The sequence below is a fragment of the Manduca sexta genome, unplaced genomic scaffold, assembly GCF_014839805.1.
Source record: "Manduca sexta isolate Smith_Timp_Sample1 unplaced genomic scaffold, JHU_Msex_v1.0 HiC_scaffold_1652, whole genome shotgun sequence".
NCBI lineage: Eukaryota > Metazoa > Arthropoda > Insecta > Lepidoptera > Sphingidae > Manduca > Manduca sexta.
Window position 1 is genome coordinate 1 of NW_023592538.1, and position 17,561 is coordinate 17,561.

Consider the following 17,561-nt stretch of genomic DNA (forward strand, 5'->3'; position numbering starts at 1 on the left):
AGTGAAGACTCTGTAATTCGGCCAAATGTTTACGTTGGGTCTATAGTAACTTTTTTTATTGCCTCCGAATAGAGAAGAGTTAGCTCGTTCCAGCCAACTGAGGCTAAGTGTTGACTGGCGCCCATGGACATCAGCAGGTCTATTGTTTAATTTAAATCAAAATAAAATACAAAATGAAATAATTTTGGGACTAACTATTTATACAATATTAATTATTTTTCTATGCCTGAAATTCCACTAAAACTAAACAAATTATATTAAAATTATAAATAACAGCATATATTTCAGTAATAATGTATGATGGGGGTATAATGTTAGTAAGTTTAGAGTGTGTAAACAGGTACCTGAGTCAGTGTAATGTAGCATCGATCAGTCAATGGTTGTGATAACAAAGACGAGGCGTGTTCCCCAAATATTCATAATCATAGAGGAATTGCGCATCGCAAATATTAGCAAAGCAGTTGTTAAGATTATTATCCCATCGATGCCTGAAAACATTGCCAAGCAATCGATAATATTTATTGAAATTTTATACGATAAAAAGTGTAAATTTTTATAATTAAAAGTCATATTAAGTATTTCTTAATGTTTTGGATAATTGATATTGATAAATGTTAAAACTTTTGACGATGAGAATAGGTCTGCGGTAAACAATATAGTTTACATTAATCTCGCAAGAACCGTGTCAAGCACTTACCGCAGCTGACTCTGCCACTGGAATGCATTAGAAGTCTCCACTTTAGCGACAATGAGCTTGGCAACCACGTCTCTCGAATGTACGTCGATGGTACAAATGGTCATGATCTTCTGTCTGTCGCCGACTGTCAAGTCTCCCAACAACAGTACGATCAACGCATTCAACTGAGCAATTTGTTTCTTTTGGTAGTCTTTTAGGGCGTTTTCGTATCCTAGAAGAATATGATAGATTAAAGACTAAACAAAAATGTAGGGTATTTACAATAATATAATTATGTAGAAACGCTTTCCTAAAATGCAAGTTTCATATGAAAGCAGCTATCATAACACAAACATACAATATATTAAAGCGCAACGTTAATGATAGAAAAATATCTCAAAGCAGTAGTCATTTCCAGACTACAGGCCAAATTAATATATTTTTCCAGAGCCCGGCTGAGGATAATAATTTAAGGTTATCACATACGATAAATACTTCAACAAATAATAGCAGGGTTAGCAAATTTGGCTGACCTTCCTCCAACTTCTCGAACGCCTGGTTGGTTTCCGTGGTCCACCAGATCTGCGTGCCGACCAGCGCGGGCTGCGCGGGCCAGTCGAACACCCACTCGTCGCGAGACTTGTCCTCGTACGACTTCACGCAGTGCTCGAATATGTCGCGGAGAGTGTACCGCATGCAGTCAGTCACACGGTTTAGCCATAACTCTACCTAAAACCATTTCATTTATATGAGAAAAAATCACACTCAAGATTTGCTGGTGGTAGGACATATTTTATATTCGCCCGGATAGCGACCACCGTACACAAGATGTTAAAACCCGCCATAGTGACCCTCGTAAGTATCTCTTTCCGGGATCAGACTGTGTATATCCGATTCCAACAACCCGGCATAATTGTGTTGACCGTCGAGGGAAGGGGCTCTCGTCAGACGACATTCTATAGGACTCCTCTCCACTTACCATCGGTCACTGGGGTCACTTTGCTGTGGTCGTATAAAAAAAGATTAACAGTAATATTTTAAAAGATTAAAAACTCTCCTAAGAACTTCTCCATAATGTTGAGTTCCAGAACACTTTATTATAAGTTAGCGGGAGGTCGTGTAACAGTATCAAGTTGAACTGTTTTGGTCACATTGTATCTACATCAGAAAATAAGAAATAATGTTTCCTAGCCGCACCTTTCCTGAACAGTCGCAACAGGGTGCTTTAAATGGAACGTGTTCTTCGTTCTCTTTCGATATCATCTCAAACGCATGTTTGCTGCCAGCTTTAGGGAACACAAGCTTTGCCAAATTATCATATAGTTTGGTGAGGTGGCGGCATACAGCTGGTGGATTATTACCGTTCGACAAGATATCTGAAAATAATTGTAAACTCAGTTAATATTTCTTTATACGTCTTGTGATTTTCAAAATATAAAATTGAAATAAATCTAATCCCAGTTCTAACTAATAGTATAAAGCGAAAGTTCGTGCAAATATTTGGATGTTTGTTAGAATTGAATTCAGAAAATAAATATTGAATTTTGATGAAATTTGGCACACAAAGAGTATGTCCTGGACTAACACATATTATGCTACCTTTTATCCCAGTAACTTTGGTGTGTCTGCAGGAAACAATTGTTTTATTTTTTAAATAGATAGCGCTCGCATCGTGCAGATTGCACTATGGGTCGGTATCATTATACCGGTTTTGTATATCGGTAAACGATATAGGGACTTTTTAATGAGAAATGCTTTTAACCTAGGCAAAGACGCGTGCAACATCTAGTTTTCAATATTTTCGGCAATAACATGAATATACAACTTGATAAACAGGAAACCGAATAATTTACCAAGCAAATCGGCAGAAGAAACGAAATAGAAACGAGGATACGCCAATCTCTTTGTTTCCAAGTAGTCGTTGAGAGCTTTCTCGCACAAATTGAGCGCCCTCATCAGCTCCTCGAGCTTGTCCAACAGGCCCGGCTTGTTGGTCGCTTGCACGACGTTCGGAGTAGCTGCAATGTCTTTAAGCAACTCCTACAGAATCAAATACATTTTTGAAAACTATATGTAAAAGTAATGTTTAAGATTAGATATAATTGATGATTATCTTAAAATATTTCCCAATAGAAAGCCTTCGTTGCCTGCAAGCAGCCTTCCAAGCACATTAAAGGATATTCCATCCAATAGCTCTCATTCCTAAAGGGGCATTATAACTAGCAGTGTAATATAAAATATTACTAACAATGAGGTAATCCCCACCTTGAAAGTTTTATCAATGCCGTCAAATCTCTTGGAGTCTTCTGGCAACTGTGATCTTATATCGTCAGAACCCACGAAAATACTCTCTAAGTATTGCCATTTTCTTTGCACTTCGAACCAAAGTGCTATCACAGCATCGGCAGTTCCGAGTTTCTTTTGCCACGCCGTGACCTCAACTTCATAGAATCCAATGAATTTGGACGACATCATATTTTGTACTTGATTCTATGAAATCAATCAAGTGTTTGTAAATATTGATGTGTAGTCGAAAAATAAATTCATCATTATAAGGAAATTGCTAAATGTATCTACCTGATTGTCTTCTAAGGTCTCCACAAGTTCTTCGCTTGCTTTAGGCAATTTGATGCCAGTTCTATCGTGCGTTGTGTAATCAAACTCCATGATAGCCCAAGTAACCTCCAACTCTCTGAAAATTCAAATTTTATACTGGCAGGATGTTTGTAGACAATTAATGAAATTAAATAGAATCGATAAAAGCATCGTATTTATTTCACCTGAGCGTCTTCTCCATTGCCGCTTCCTTAACAGACTTGTCAACAATAGTTTTCACTTCCTCTTCATATTTGTGCAGATTCAGTGCCAACAAATCAGCTAGAGTTGTATCATCGGTGATATTGAATTTGACCTAAAACATGCAGTATACCGTGCGTCTAATTTAATCCCATTCATTTATTTGACGTCTAGATAGTAATTGCTTAGCCTTATTTATATTTAAAAGAAGCCAGTGAAAAGCAAATTCTCTCATTAAACTTAAATATAAACAAAGTTAAGAATGATAATTAGTCATTAACTTTCTAGCTTAACAATGATGAATTCATAGAAAAATGTTATTTACATAAAGGACTTACCATATTATAATAGTATATACATATATTTACACTAATCTAGTACATAAAATCTACAGTATGTACTCTGATAATATCTGAGGATAGTCAGAGAGCTGCTGCTGCATAGAGTATTTTCGTGTTTGTTTTAATTCAAAGCCATGTTCCTTCATTTCTTGCAGTGAGTACGACTTATTCAACTTAAAGAATTTATTAACAGTGCGACTCTCTTGCATTTTTGGTCTTCTAAAATCTTGCAATTGCAAATATTTATCATAGTCTTTCTTCGGTTCTTTTTTATCCTTTTCCTCGATACTGAAAGTCCCTACAGAACCAGCTAAATCTTCTAACGATTTAAAATCATTCAAAATGTCCTCGAACGAGATTGTATTTAGTGTACTTTTACATGACGCTATTGATGGTGATGTATGAACATATTCTGGGTTAATGGATTTGATATATGCATGAAGGGTTTTCTAGATGGAGAAAATAAAATACTACATTATATAACATATTTACATAAATTAAATTAATATAAAAAAAATATGTTACTTTTGTAGCCATCATCAGTTCGATCCAGTGCCGATCTTTGATTGCTGGGTTTTGTAGATCAGTGACTGCTCGTAATGACGTCATCAGATTCTTTATGATAAACTCTATTGCAGCGTACGGTTCCCTAGAAGTTGTTATATTGATAAAAAACATTGTAACATCAGATTTCTTCCAATATTTTACTTATTACAATCGAGAAGTACGTGAAAATCTGCAGTCATTGATCTTAACAACTTCTGTTTAGCCAATTCCATATAATAGTATATTATATTGATATACTAAAAAAATAAGTATGAGTAAAACGTATATCACAAAGAACTAACCAAACTCTCATGTCTTTATCTAACTGTCGTAGATCCTTGGTGAATCGTTTGCACTCTTGGTCCATTCCGTCTGCGTCTATCTTCTTCCATGGCGATTTCTTCCAGAACTCGATAGTGCCCATAACGAGATGATAGTAATCCCACAGTTGCTAAATAAACATTTAATATGCATATTATTATGGGCAAAAAATTTGGGTTTTGTCTAAATTTGTTTTGATTTTTAAATGATCTTTGTAAATAATATAATTTTTTTGATCATTAATAAATTAATAATCTCCTAGATACCTTAATAAGTTTTAATTCACGTCGACATTGCTTTAGATTCTTTTCATCTGGTGGCTGTATATCGAATAACGCACACGATTTTTTCAACGAATCCACTATATCTTCGAAACCAACCAATTCCTGATGCACTTTATCAATTTGACTATACGGTTCTTTGCAGCTTTCCAAAAACATCTAAAAATTATACCAATAAAGAATTAAAAATAATTATCAAAATTTATGACGGGGGAATAAATACCTAAAATATCTCAGAAGCCTACAAATAATACACAACCAACACAAAATTACGTTCAGGACAGCAGGATTAATTCCCTGCAGTAAAATCATAAGAGATACTACCTCCTTCAGCTTAAACTGCTCTCTGTACATGGTAAGCCGCAGGTTAATAAGGGCAACTCGTTTGGCGATCAGCGCCGCCTGCGCAGCTTGCAACGGCGCCACGTTGTTCTTCATCACTGTCGCTAACTTCACCAGATTACGCCAACGCTCTGGCAGAACGTCCAGCTAAAACACTCATTTTTTGTAAGCAAAACCAAAATAACTATTATAATTATTATAAGCTAATGGACAAGCTTCTAAAATTAAAAACAGCAGAAAACCATGCAGCTCGTAAGCTATGAAAAATAAACGAATTCAAACGATTCGTCAACATATTTGAAGCAATGAATCCCTAAGTCTTACCAAAGTATGTACCGAATATTGGTGATGTTTTGAAGGCTGCAACCATCCAATTGCGAGCATAATCAAATAATGGACATAACTTTATAAAAATAACAATAACCAGGATATTTGTTTGTCGAAAGTATTTTCTTATGTAGTATATTTTTTTAGATTTTCATCTTTTTAAAAAAGACGAGAAAGACTATGATTAGTTAAATTATTTTTGAATTGTCGTATATCTTCATGGTGAGATTTTAACTCCATTTATATGATTAATATATTTTACCTGTTCGTATGTTTCCTCTGGAAAGTCAACACCGTACTCCTTGAGCACGTCGATAATATCTCTAAGCGGCTCGAACATCAGTTCGGTGCCCGCGTCAACCTTCGCCTTCACTTCGATCAGCACGCCCATCACTTTCAACAAGCCTTCGTAATCATCATCATCAAGTTCGACAGATAATTCCTTACTCGCATAAGCTATGAATGCTTCTAGATCATCCAAACTGTGTCAAAAAGGCAAAAAAGGTAATTTATAGGTAAAGTAAAAGGAAAGTAACTTCAATAAATAGCGCTGTGGCTTGTCGCTTGTTGATAGATTACCTTTTTTGCACATGATCTTTCAAGTTCTGTTTGTACAAATTACTCCACTTACAAACGATATTCATAATAGCTTGGTTCAGCCGCCTCAGGTCGAGTTTTAACCAGCCGTTGCAAAGATAATCGCCGGGTAGTGCAGCTACTTCATCGTACATTGCGTTAAATTTATCAATCTATCAATTTAAAAAAAAAGAAAGATGAACTCAACATAATATTATTAATTAGTGATGCATAAGATTAGACATAGAAGAAAACATTTTAAAGAAGAAATATTTAAAGGAGGCATATTTGTACCATAGATTCGAAGTCTAAATCAAACGTATAAACATTATAGTACCTCTTTTTGATATTGTTCTAATTTCGGCTTAGCTTCAGGTGGATCGGTGCCATATTCATATTTGTACTTGTCGAACTCCTCTGGAGGGTATGACGCGGCCGTATTTCAGAAACCCAGCTAAAACTTCTTGTCTGTCTTCCATCCATAAGGAAGTATATTTTCGTATTTCTGCAACATAGATCTTCTTCATATCTAACTTAAATCAATTGAGCGAATACAAACGTTCGCTTTTCTCGATTACTAATAAACCTTCATACGGTTGCGTAGCAATACATAATTTACGATACTATCCATGTGCACGGAAATTCATAGTATGCTGAACAAAACATAAAACCACTAACCGATGCGTACTGCACCACGTCGTTAATACTGTTTTCAATCCTCTTTAATATTTCGTGGTACAAGTCGATCATAGCTTCTTCGGCAACAATGTCATCTACAATCAATATTTTTATTCTTATACTAAGTGACAATATTACAATAATAACTATAATCAGGTATTGAGCCTGGATTTTACCTTCATACGTAGGTATCGGCACTATAGGATCTATCCTCGGGAACAATGTAGCCTGGAGGAACATATCCTTCATCATTTCTCTTAGAGTATCGTACAGACCGTCTTCATCATCCATATCCAGAGATGGAGAGAAAAATATATCTAGAAATTTTAAGCATGAATTAAAATTAAATCACTAGAAAATGCAACCGAACCAAATGAATAATAAATTTTCATTTGTATAAAATATTTGAACGTCAGTGTGAGAGCAGCTTTTCTCATAAACGTATCAATTCCAGCGACATAATTAAAAAATTATAAGAATTGTCAATGGTACAGTATCAGTAGACAGTATTTGATGCCAAAATAAGTAAGTGTTTAATTTTTACCTATTACATACTAGGGTAGGTGACCCTTTATTATACAATCTCACCTGGATCTTTAAGTTCTGCTAATATCTCCATAAATGCCACCCTTGGCCCTTTCTCCAAGTCGGTTTGCCTCTCGAACAAATCTAAGCTCGATTGTATAGCTTTCATTACTTGTTTTGATACCTAAAGAATTAACGCACTTATAAAGTAGTCTATCAAACAGCGGTTTATGATATCTTATGTTTAGGCGGATGTAACTATTTTCAGGTTTTAGTTTTTTTTACCTTAACATGTTCTCGCGACGTTTCGACAACTTTGCAGCCTTCATGGTCAATGGGGGAATTGAGGTATTGGTCGTCCGAAAAGTTTACCATAAATTAATAAAAGTTACAACATGTATTTACAATTTACTATAATACACAATTTTAATTTTTTTATTTCAATTTATTTCCATTGATTCCAGTTAATTTTAAAATGTGTTACACTCCGGAATGTTCAAATGACCGTATATAAAAGTTACTTCTACATTATTTACCAATGAATCAACGTATCTGACATAGGCGGGCCAACGCTCCGCTCTAAACGCCTCCTCCTCCATTTCCCGTTTTTCAGCTTCAATGTCAGCAAGTTCTTCGGGATCATCGATTTCCTCTTCTTCTTCGGCCGGCGATTCTATTTCTTCACCTGAATAAATATATACAATTTTATAATTTATGTGGTATATTAATATAGTGATAGACGTAACACATATTTAAATACCAATTTGGCTATGTACTTAAATACTAAACGTACCAGCATCTCTAAGCGCCTGTCTCTCTGCTCTCTCCGCTTCCTTGGCTTCCCGCTTTAATCTTCGAGCCTCTCGCCTCTCAAACTTGATCTGAGCAGCCTCCTCTTTCATCCTCTGTTTCTCTTCCCGAATGAGTCGTCTCTCCTCGCGTCGTTGTTCTATCGCAGCGAGTTTGGCGGCGCGAGCTGCTTTCTCGTCTTCGTCTAATGTTGACTCATCGACTTCTTCCAACACTTCCTCTTCTTCTTCAGCCTAAGTAATTCTTGTCCTCATTGAAATTAAAATGCAAAATCCTACTATCCTAATTCTTACTAATCCTACTAATATTATGAATGAAAAAGTTTGCGAAGCTGTTTCACAGTTTGTGAGAACAAAACTGTTAATCTGCTGAATGAATTTAGATGAAATCTGGTATAGGTAACATAATATTAAGATGCAATTTTATCAATAGAATTTATCAATATTACAATGCGGTCATGAACGAATGACTGTGACTGCAGACAAATTAAATAGGCGTGTATTTCGCTGTGCGTACATGTTTTATGGACCTTTTAATTTAGCCACCACTTGAACGTGACTTGTGTCTGTGTTAGTATTTCGTGTGTGTTATTTTTATACTGAAATTAATATTTTATTGAGTTTGTTTTATGATTTTATAGACATGACTGAAAAAACTGAATCATAGACTTAGTGAAGCACCATTTTAGCTTAATTGAAAATAACAAACAATCGTCTTCATTATCGCTTTCATAGGACTTAATTGATGTATTTTTAAATTATAAAACATGAATAATCTTATTTTTCTTTATAATTTCACAGTTAACACCGTTGCTACACTAGTATAACTTGGCTATTGTCAGAATATTATAATAGTGAGTGACTTACTTTTATTTTTTTAATAAAAGTTGTTTTACTTTCGTGTTATCCGGTCTAAGTAGGAGGTTGCTTTTAATCGTGGAAAAATACACAGCGTTGTTCCAACTAAGATCAAAGCACGAGCAAATGAAGAAATAATTTACCTCTTCTTCGTCTTGAATGTTGAAAAATAGCTTGTAATTGACCTTAAGAATATCGATGAACTCCTGATGACTGTCTAATATCACACTACGCCTGCAATTTTTAAACTTTTAGTTAAGTAAACACTGAAAAATAACACAACAATAATTTTGTCCCAGAAAGTTGTTTACCTCTTCAAAAACCTAGGATGTCGTTCATTCACAGCCAACAACTCCATTTTATCAGGATTCTCCTTACGGTTGTGCAGTGGTTTGTCCCCCCATGCGGCAATGTTAGCCAGACCACGCTTCACGTTGTTCTGTGCAGTCAACACTCGTTCTTGCAGCGTATTGATAGCTGCGTATACTTCTGCCATCCATTCGGTAACTGGAAATAAAGTTTTATTTTAATTTTCGATTAACTCTATAGCTCATACTCCATAGAACAAGCTTAACTTGGTCGAAATTAGTTTAATTATAGTTTTATCTTATTCTGTCTATGGCTAAAATTATTGTTATTAATAGGATTTTCCTTACATGTATTCACAAGGAATCATAGATCATCATAGAGAATAAGAAACTCACAATCATCATTCCAGGTTAGCTCTTCAACCCCTCGACCAAGGAGTTGATCAATAGCATAAATCTCTTTCTCGATTAAAGCCACTTCTGTCTCGTGGCTACCTTCACGGATCGCATTATACCATGATATAGCGCGATTTAAGCGGTTCATATCGTACTGCAACAGATAAAGTCAAAATCGGCTACAAATTCTATTAAAATTGTGTTACTAATAGGAGATTTGGAAAATATCCTACTTATAATTTTAAATTAAACTGAGCAAACAAGTGTGTTTGATTCTAAAACGAATAGCCTTAATGTGTTCGTATAAACGATTATTTCAAAATCAGGACTACGAACGTATAAATTATTCAATATCTTCAATCAATATTACCTGCAATTTTTCATTCCGAGCATATAGCTCAAGCCCTTCAGCTGGTATACCTTGCTTGTCTAAATATTTCATGTAGCGTATTTCACGCAACAACATAACAAGCTGTAATATTTAAGTAAAATGTGGTTACTTCCATCCAAAATCAATATCAAGAAGAACAATAACGACAACTCTACTATATCGATTGAGCACCTACCTCAGGACTAAAATTGTTTCTAACAAATGGTGGATCTCGGTAAATAAGATTCTTCGCTAAATGCAGCTTACAAATCGGAGACACCGTGCCAGACCACTGCTTGAATTGTTTGTCCTCCAGCGAGTTCAAGTAACCTAACATTTCATTGTGTTTTTGTTTCATATACATTGCATATTCCACCTCTATTATCCTATTGGGAAACAATAAAGATGTGTGAATATACTAGTGCATCAATCATTCTAACAATAGTAGGTATCTCGCAAATAAATACAATGTACTTACGGATCTTCAAACAGAATAAAATCTTCCATCGGCATTTGAATTCTTCGACGCAATTTATTAACCCACCAAAGCACGCCACCAACTGGTGGTAAATAAGGATCGACCATCGGCCTCTCAGGACCTTTAGTTAGTTTCTGCACAAATTATTGATGCCAAGTATAACGCAAATAAATACTACGCATAGTTCAATTACAAATAAAACCAACAAATTGAATTACCACTTACAGACATTTCCTCATCAAATATCTCCTTTACAGCATCCAAATTGCTGTGCATGAAATCCAAAAGCATCGGCAATTTCGGTTGCAATTCTTGTTTAATTAACGGGCGATGAAACAGATCTCCGATAATTTGGAAAAACTGGCGGAATAAATTATTATTTCATCCAGCATACCATATACCATTTTTTGTCAATCTGAATAAAAGCAATGTTTTTACCTTAAAGAAATGCTCTAAATTATGGCACTCGTCTAGACCCTGTGAAAACAATGATGCAAGTCGTCTGTCCACATCTTCTAGTACACCCATATGTTTATGATAATCAGGAAGAAAAATTTCAGATTCCGGATCCGCGGGATCATACGTGATATTCCCTAGATTTTGATATATCAAAGTGTACTCTTCTAACACCTGAAAGATATTACATCAAAACAAATAGTCTAGAAATTCTCACCTCTTACAATGCAGTTAGTTGAAAATACTAAACTACAAAAAGGACATAGCGTACCTTTATACACTCAGTGCTCAATATTTTTCCACGTAAACCACAGAATTCTACCTTCTCTAGTTTCATGATTTCAACGGTAGCCTCTAGAATGTTCTCGATCATTTTCAATCGCTTCATGTACACGTTGAATCTCATGAACACGCGATCGAAGTCGAAAGACCAACGTACCGGCATCACGCCGGGCGGAAAGAACGTATGCACTTTGTCACGATTCATTTCGTAAGTATCTCTGTAAAATTACTACTGCATAATAATAGTAATAGTAATAATAATAGTCATAATAGGTGGGGACTTCTAATTTTTTCCTTAGGTACTGACTTATACTTCTTAAGTTTTCGTCTTTCAAGCAATTCTACAAATCCTTTTAAAACAGTACTCATAAAAAGGAATTGGAAATCTTTGACTCCTCTTGCAACTACCGTCAGATAAAAACGTAGCAAGAAACAACAAAATAACAATGACTTACATAAAATGATTCAAGATACCGATAGCTTTTCTCATTTTAAGTAACTGCTCTTCCGCATCACCTTGGAATATAGACGACGGGTCTGTCGAATTAGTACACTGCTGTATCACTAGATTGCACACTTCACGCAAGAGAGCTGTAAAGTATAATTTTTAAATCTACATTAAAAGCTGATTATGCCCAGACTAATAACATTCGTAAAGAAACTCTATATCTGGTTATCAGGTGTCTTGACTTCAAGATGATATACGCATACTGAAATTTATGCTATCAAACTATCAACAATGAAAAAATGGTCTCCGGTAGGTACTTAAGGTTATAGCTTAAGGTCCATTTTTCATACATTTTGTTTCACCTTTAATCTGGGTAACTAAACAAGTATTGACAAGTAAAGAATTTAAATTCACGTCTAGTTAGTGATTAGTTCTCGCAGTTGAAAGAAAAACGTAAAATAATTAATATGCATGGATATTTCGGCCTTTAAAATTTAATACGACGAAATTTTTGGAAAATGGACCTTAAGCTATAACCTTAAGTAATATTTTGCTTTCGGATACTTTTATCTATATCGTCAGCCACATCAGGTCTATTGCTGAATTGCCTTTATCATAAATTCCCAGATCGTGATGCCGAGAACGTACAGCATTCAGCAACTTCTTGCGACCTTTATCAAAGCATCTTCTTCGAAATTATCACCAGAAATACTTACGTATTAATTTCTCCACGTTGCAATAATATCGGGAATTACCCCACAGCAAGCCTATACAATGGAACATCGGACGAATGAGGTTCTTTGCATCGGAAAAGTCCGTGCCCTCGAACGTTTCAAAGTGTATAACTAAAGGTTTCTGATACACGTATATGTCGCGACATTCTACTATAGCTGTAAAAGAAACAAAATAATGAGGGATTATTGTTTACGATTAAGAATAATGATAAAGTGAATAATTTTCTAAGTACGTAATGTACTAAGAAGTTGGCACACCAAAAGTTTCCAATAGATGGGTATATCATATAAGCTATAGCTATTGCCAAACATGTTGTTCATCTAAAGCTTACGTTAATAATCACTCTTCGTTTATCAACTACACTAGATAGCAAACTAGAAATTAGGATACATTTATACTAATTGTACCACGTTACAAATATTTTCACGAAAGATTTTAAAAGTCACAAAAATTCCTGATATACATGTTACAAAAATAAAAACCATTGAAATTAAGGAAACTCACCAGCAACAACGTTAGTGAGCATGGACTTGAAGCAGCTGAGGTACACGCTGCGGGTGGATTCGAGGTAGTGAGCCATGCGCTTGACGCGAGGATCCCTTAGTTGGGAGTATATGCCTTCGAGATTTCGGAGACGTTGTGTGTAGAACTCCACGTCCGCATTCGGTAGCGGGAACTTTGTCCGTTTAAACGCTAGTATAAGAATATTAAATTTGTATACTTAGGTGTGATCAAATAAGTTGTTAGAAAGAATAGGACAATGCTATATTTGCTCTGTTTAAAAATAAGGCTTCCTTGGTATTTAATACTCATTTGGTTACAGAAGTAATCGATAAAGAAGCTACGTACTTATCTTGGATACCGCTGTGTCAAAAGATGGGCTATTTTGACTTATAAAGAAAGTAAATATAAATACTTGAATACACTATTTCAGAATTAAGATAGTCACCTATATACGAATCTTCTTTCAATAAATCGTGGACTTGCTGTGCCCATTTTATAATGGCGCCTTCTATGTTGGTTTTAAGGTACAAATCCACGTCCTCTCCGTCACTGTAAATCGAAGCGGAATTTATTAAAATTTGATACAATCACTGGAAGATGCTGTGCGAAATTTTAAATTTTAATATTGCAGAATACTATTAATTATGCACCATTTAAAAGCTGCCTACGAGCTAGAAGCGAAATATTAAATCCACCTGTGCATTTTTGTTTTAAATAGTAAAATTAACTAGGAACAACAGTAACTTAATGATTTAAGCAAATTGTCTACCTTTCTTTTAACCGAGCTTCCGCGTGGTAAATACTTTCGACACCTGCTGGCATCGGTAACATCACTTGACTGGCCATTTCTCCTTTCAACTGTCCAATACAAGAAGATTTTTTTTTACTTTTACCATGAACCGTCTCGAAATCCCAGTGATGAGCATCTACTTATTATTTTCTGCTTACTTTTATAGTTGAAAGAAGATAATCAATACATTTATATTTTACAATTATACATAAATAGCTTTTAATTCACATCCGTCACTTTGTTTCACATTAAGGTCCCAAAACTACTCTGATTTTAATACCCATATCCCTATTCAAGCAAAATATTTAGTAACCACTATCTACCAACGTACAATTTTCTTCAATGTCGAGAAAACCGCCTACGAAAGATGCGCACTTAGGATATTACATCATAATTAACAAACTAATATATTTAAAAGCGAAGCATTAAAATTTTCTCATTATATTACCTGTGTCATCAAATTTCTCAAATCGTTAACATGTCTCTTCATATCGTTCTGCACTATCTTCGGCCATCCTTTCTGGTTTTCAGGGTTACACAGCAGCGGTCCAATAACTTCGTCCGCCATCACACTTATATCCATCAACACGTTACCAGACATCTCCCCAATAGTCAGAGCCTTTGGATAAATAAGGCTAATGATGAAAAGGCACTGTATATTATTGTACCAAACAATATAGATACAACCCCAGATAAGATGCAAATCTACCGCAGTGGCTCGTTCCAACGAGACGTGTTTCGAACCAAACGAGCAGTCATGGTCGGGTTGGAGGCACTTAGCTCAAAGACTCAAACGTGATGCATGAAAGAATATTCCGCCCGGGCCGCCCGGGCCACCCGGGCAACTAAAACTCGCTGTATAAAACGAATACCTTATCATTATATGAACCTTTTTCCAATAGACATAGTCTAGGAGAGCAAAAAATAGGTAATTAGCTTTGTAAAAAATGTACTTTAAAGAAAACCTATTGTGGAAATTTCGATTCAACAGTCAGATCTATTTATGCTAGCTAATACGGTAATGGGATTCTATGAATAATATTATTAAATGATTATTATGAAGAAGCACCGATATAATTATTATGTGGCTGAATTATATTACCTGGCGGAAATTTGCCTGAGTTATTTTGTCATCGATATTTCTGAGAAAATATATCATTTTTCCTCTACTTATTGGAGGAAAACTGGTGGAACATGTGAGCATACCCGCTGTGTTCATTCGAAATACTATGATTTCGTATTTAGGCATGTCAAAGAATCTAAATAAAACATGCTGAAATCGAAATGACATATTAAAGTTAAATAGGTGAATCGCGAGTTTAACTCATACGGAAGACTCTCAGTAAATTACAATTACATGACAAATGTACCAAATTATAATAATAATAATAATATCTGCCCTGTATTATATACTTGCCCACTGCTGAGCACGGGCCTCCTCTACTACTGAGAGGGATTAGGATTTAGTCCACCACGCTGGCCTAGTGCGGATTGGTACACTTCACACACCTTCGAAATTCCTTTACAGAACTTCTCAGATGTGCAGGTTTCCTCATGTTTTCCTTCACCGTTAAAGCGAACGATAAATTCACAAAGAATACACACATGATTTTAGAAAAGTCAGAGGTGTGTGCCCTTGGGATTTGAACCTGTGCACATTCGTCTTGGCAGTCCGTTCCATACCCAAGTAGGCTATCGCCGCTTTTTCATTTGTACCAAATTATATTTTACATAAATTAAATCCCAAATTGTCCGCAGTTAACATAGTTACCGAATTTGCTAATCTAACTCAACTAAACCTGTGATCTATCTCACGGAACACTTAGTACTTACTCTTTCGTCGCCCGATATAAATTTCGCCCATTTATCGACCTTCTGTTTGAGCGATTTTAGTATGTATTCGCTCATAATCTCCAAACGAGTGTCTACATCCTCTTTCTACAAAACAAAAATGAACGTTCAGTTCCTATGTGCTACAGAACAAAATTCCGTACGAGGAAAATTTGTGCAGCATAATTAGGTAGTGATAGCTTATAAGCACAAATCTCTATTGTTTTTATTACTTCACTTTGTTTATCTGATGCACCTTGGTGTATAAAACCTATTTTGTTGCAGTTGTTTAAACGAAGTGTTACTTAACACAAAAAAATATTACACCGTGTGCAGATACAATATGTAGAACTGCGATATTTGTTTTAATATTAATTCATAATTGGGTTTGGCTCTCTAATTACTTACATAAAATGTATTTAAGTAGAAATTGTTTAGAATCTAAACGTGGAGTTGTGGATTATTGTTTAATTTATAATTAATATGAGGACAATGGTGTGCATTGTTTAATAATTAGTAAGTACTTAAGTAATATGTTTACTACATTTATGAGACATGAATGCATGTATGAATCCCTCCTAAACGAATTTGGCCACTGCGGACAATCTCAACGGGGATCAGACAGGTACGCAAGATATATTATTATAGTGCACAAGTGTGCGCGCAATACACAGATGCACTCTCTGTTCCTTCACTCTCATAGTTCGGAGAAAGATCCGGCGCAGAACCAACGGGTTTACGTGCTTTTCCGAGAGACGGGGGTATCACACGGCCAACTTCCTGACTTCGAGCTGCGCTTCGACCCCAGTCACAATTATTTTGGCCTAACCCTGGATTCGAACCTAGGACCTCAGCGCGGTAATCGTACTTGTACCGTGTACAATTACAGTTGTGATTGTAAAAGGTTGCGTTAGCTTTTGTTCCAAATAAAATAGAATGTAGATTTATGCAAAATTTTATTTTCATGCGTAAAACAAAACTATGCTCACTGTGTGATATACTTCCGTCTAATACATAAAGCGAAGTCTAGATTAGTAAAAAAACTTTTCAGAAATCAATTACCGCAAGCATTTTTTACTGTCTATCACGGCATGCGGACTTCTTCAACTTTTGAAACTTGCATGTCTTGCAGCAAGTTGCATGTGTTAATATATAAACATTAAAATACTTATTGTTACTAGTGTACGCGCATTTGAAAATCCTTGCGCAATATAAGTGTACGAATTTACTACTCTAAACTTTATTATAATAGGTATTACTCATAGCTTTCCGGTCGTGAACAGCGTTTCTCGCTATAAAAATCCGTAAATCATTGTAATGATTCATAGCGTGATCAGTACGATGTAGCGCTAACTACTTAAAAACCTTTTGCGCAGGAGTAAATTAACAAAACGAACCGGAGATATAAGGATAGAAAGTTATGAAAATATAAGAAATCTCTAGGAGGAACTGAAAATATCGAGCATCAATAAGTTTCATTAAAAAAAATTGCCAAATCAGGTAGATAGTACGAGCGGACCGACTAGTACCTAATAGATTCCATATTTATTGTTATATTATATTGGTTTTAGCTATCGATATATACTTATATGTACTACTGGCATTTTGTATTATAGTACATGGGGATGTTAGATGGAAAAATAGATACTCACATCTCCCATTGTCTATGTTTTCAGCCTGCTTTTATATTTTATTATTATTAATACATCTTGTATTTTAGCATTTATAATTAACTAAAAAGAAGCTGTCTTTCAGATTATATGAAATAAATCACACGCAAAACGTTGTCATAGCAACTTTATAATTTTAAATTTCGATCCAAAACGCATTGCCAGTATCAGAGCCACAATGGCCAACGTGAAAAGGAGCCATTGTGTGAATTCCGGAA

The 17,561-nt window shown here is 35.3% G+C and overlaps 1 protein-coding gene across 1 annotated transcript; it reads right to left on the bottom strand.

The window, feature by feature from the left end:
• Positions 1-344: 344 nt before the first annotated feature.
• Positions 345-17,543, bottom strand: LOC119191564 (dynein beta chain, ciliary-like; the record flags this gene model as incomplete). Its single annotated transcript, XM_037445456.1, is given in 40 exon segments — positions 345-392; positions 395-488; positions 698-908; positions 1,210-1,405; positions 1,874-2,052; positions 2,530-2,716; positions 2,942-3,166; positions 3,254-3,368; positions 3,457-3,587; positions 4,339-4,462; positions 4,662-4,810; positions 4,947-5,120; positions 5,286-5,450; positions 5,893-6,112; positions 6,210-6,379; positions 6,544-6,630; positions 6,632-6,724; positions 6,885-6,979; positions 7,061-7,201; positions 7,473-7,593; positions 7,946-8,094; positions 8,203-8,452; positions 9,220-9,310; positions 9,388-9,583; positions 9,781-9,934; positions 10,151-10,252; positions 10,347-10,536; positions 10,629-10,762; positions 10,854-10,988; positions 11,067-11,258; positions 11,356-11,584; positions 11,822-11,957; positions 12,531-12,704; positions 13,054-13,242; positions 13,499-13,602; positions 13,823-13,911; positions 14,292-14,462; positions 14,946-15,116; positions 15,677-15,781; positions 17,326-17,543. Coding segments are annotated over 40 exon segments (5,895 nt in total), but the record flags the coding sequence as incomplete, so codon positions are not given.
• Between the last annotated feature and the right edge of the window lie 18 nt (positions 17,544-17,561).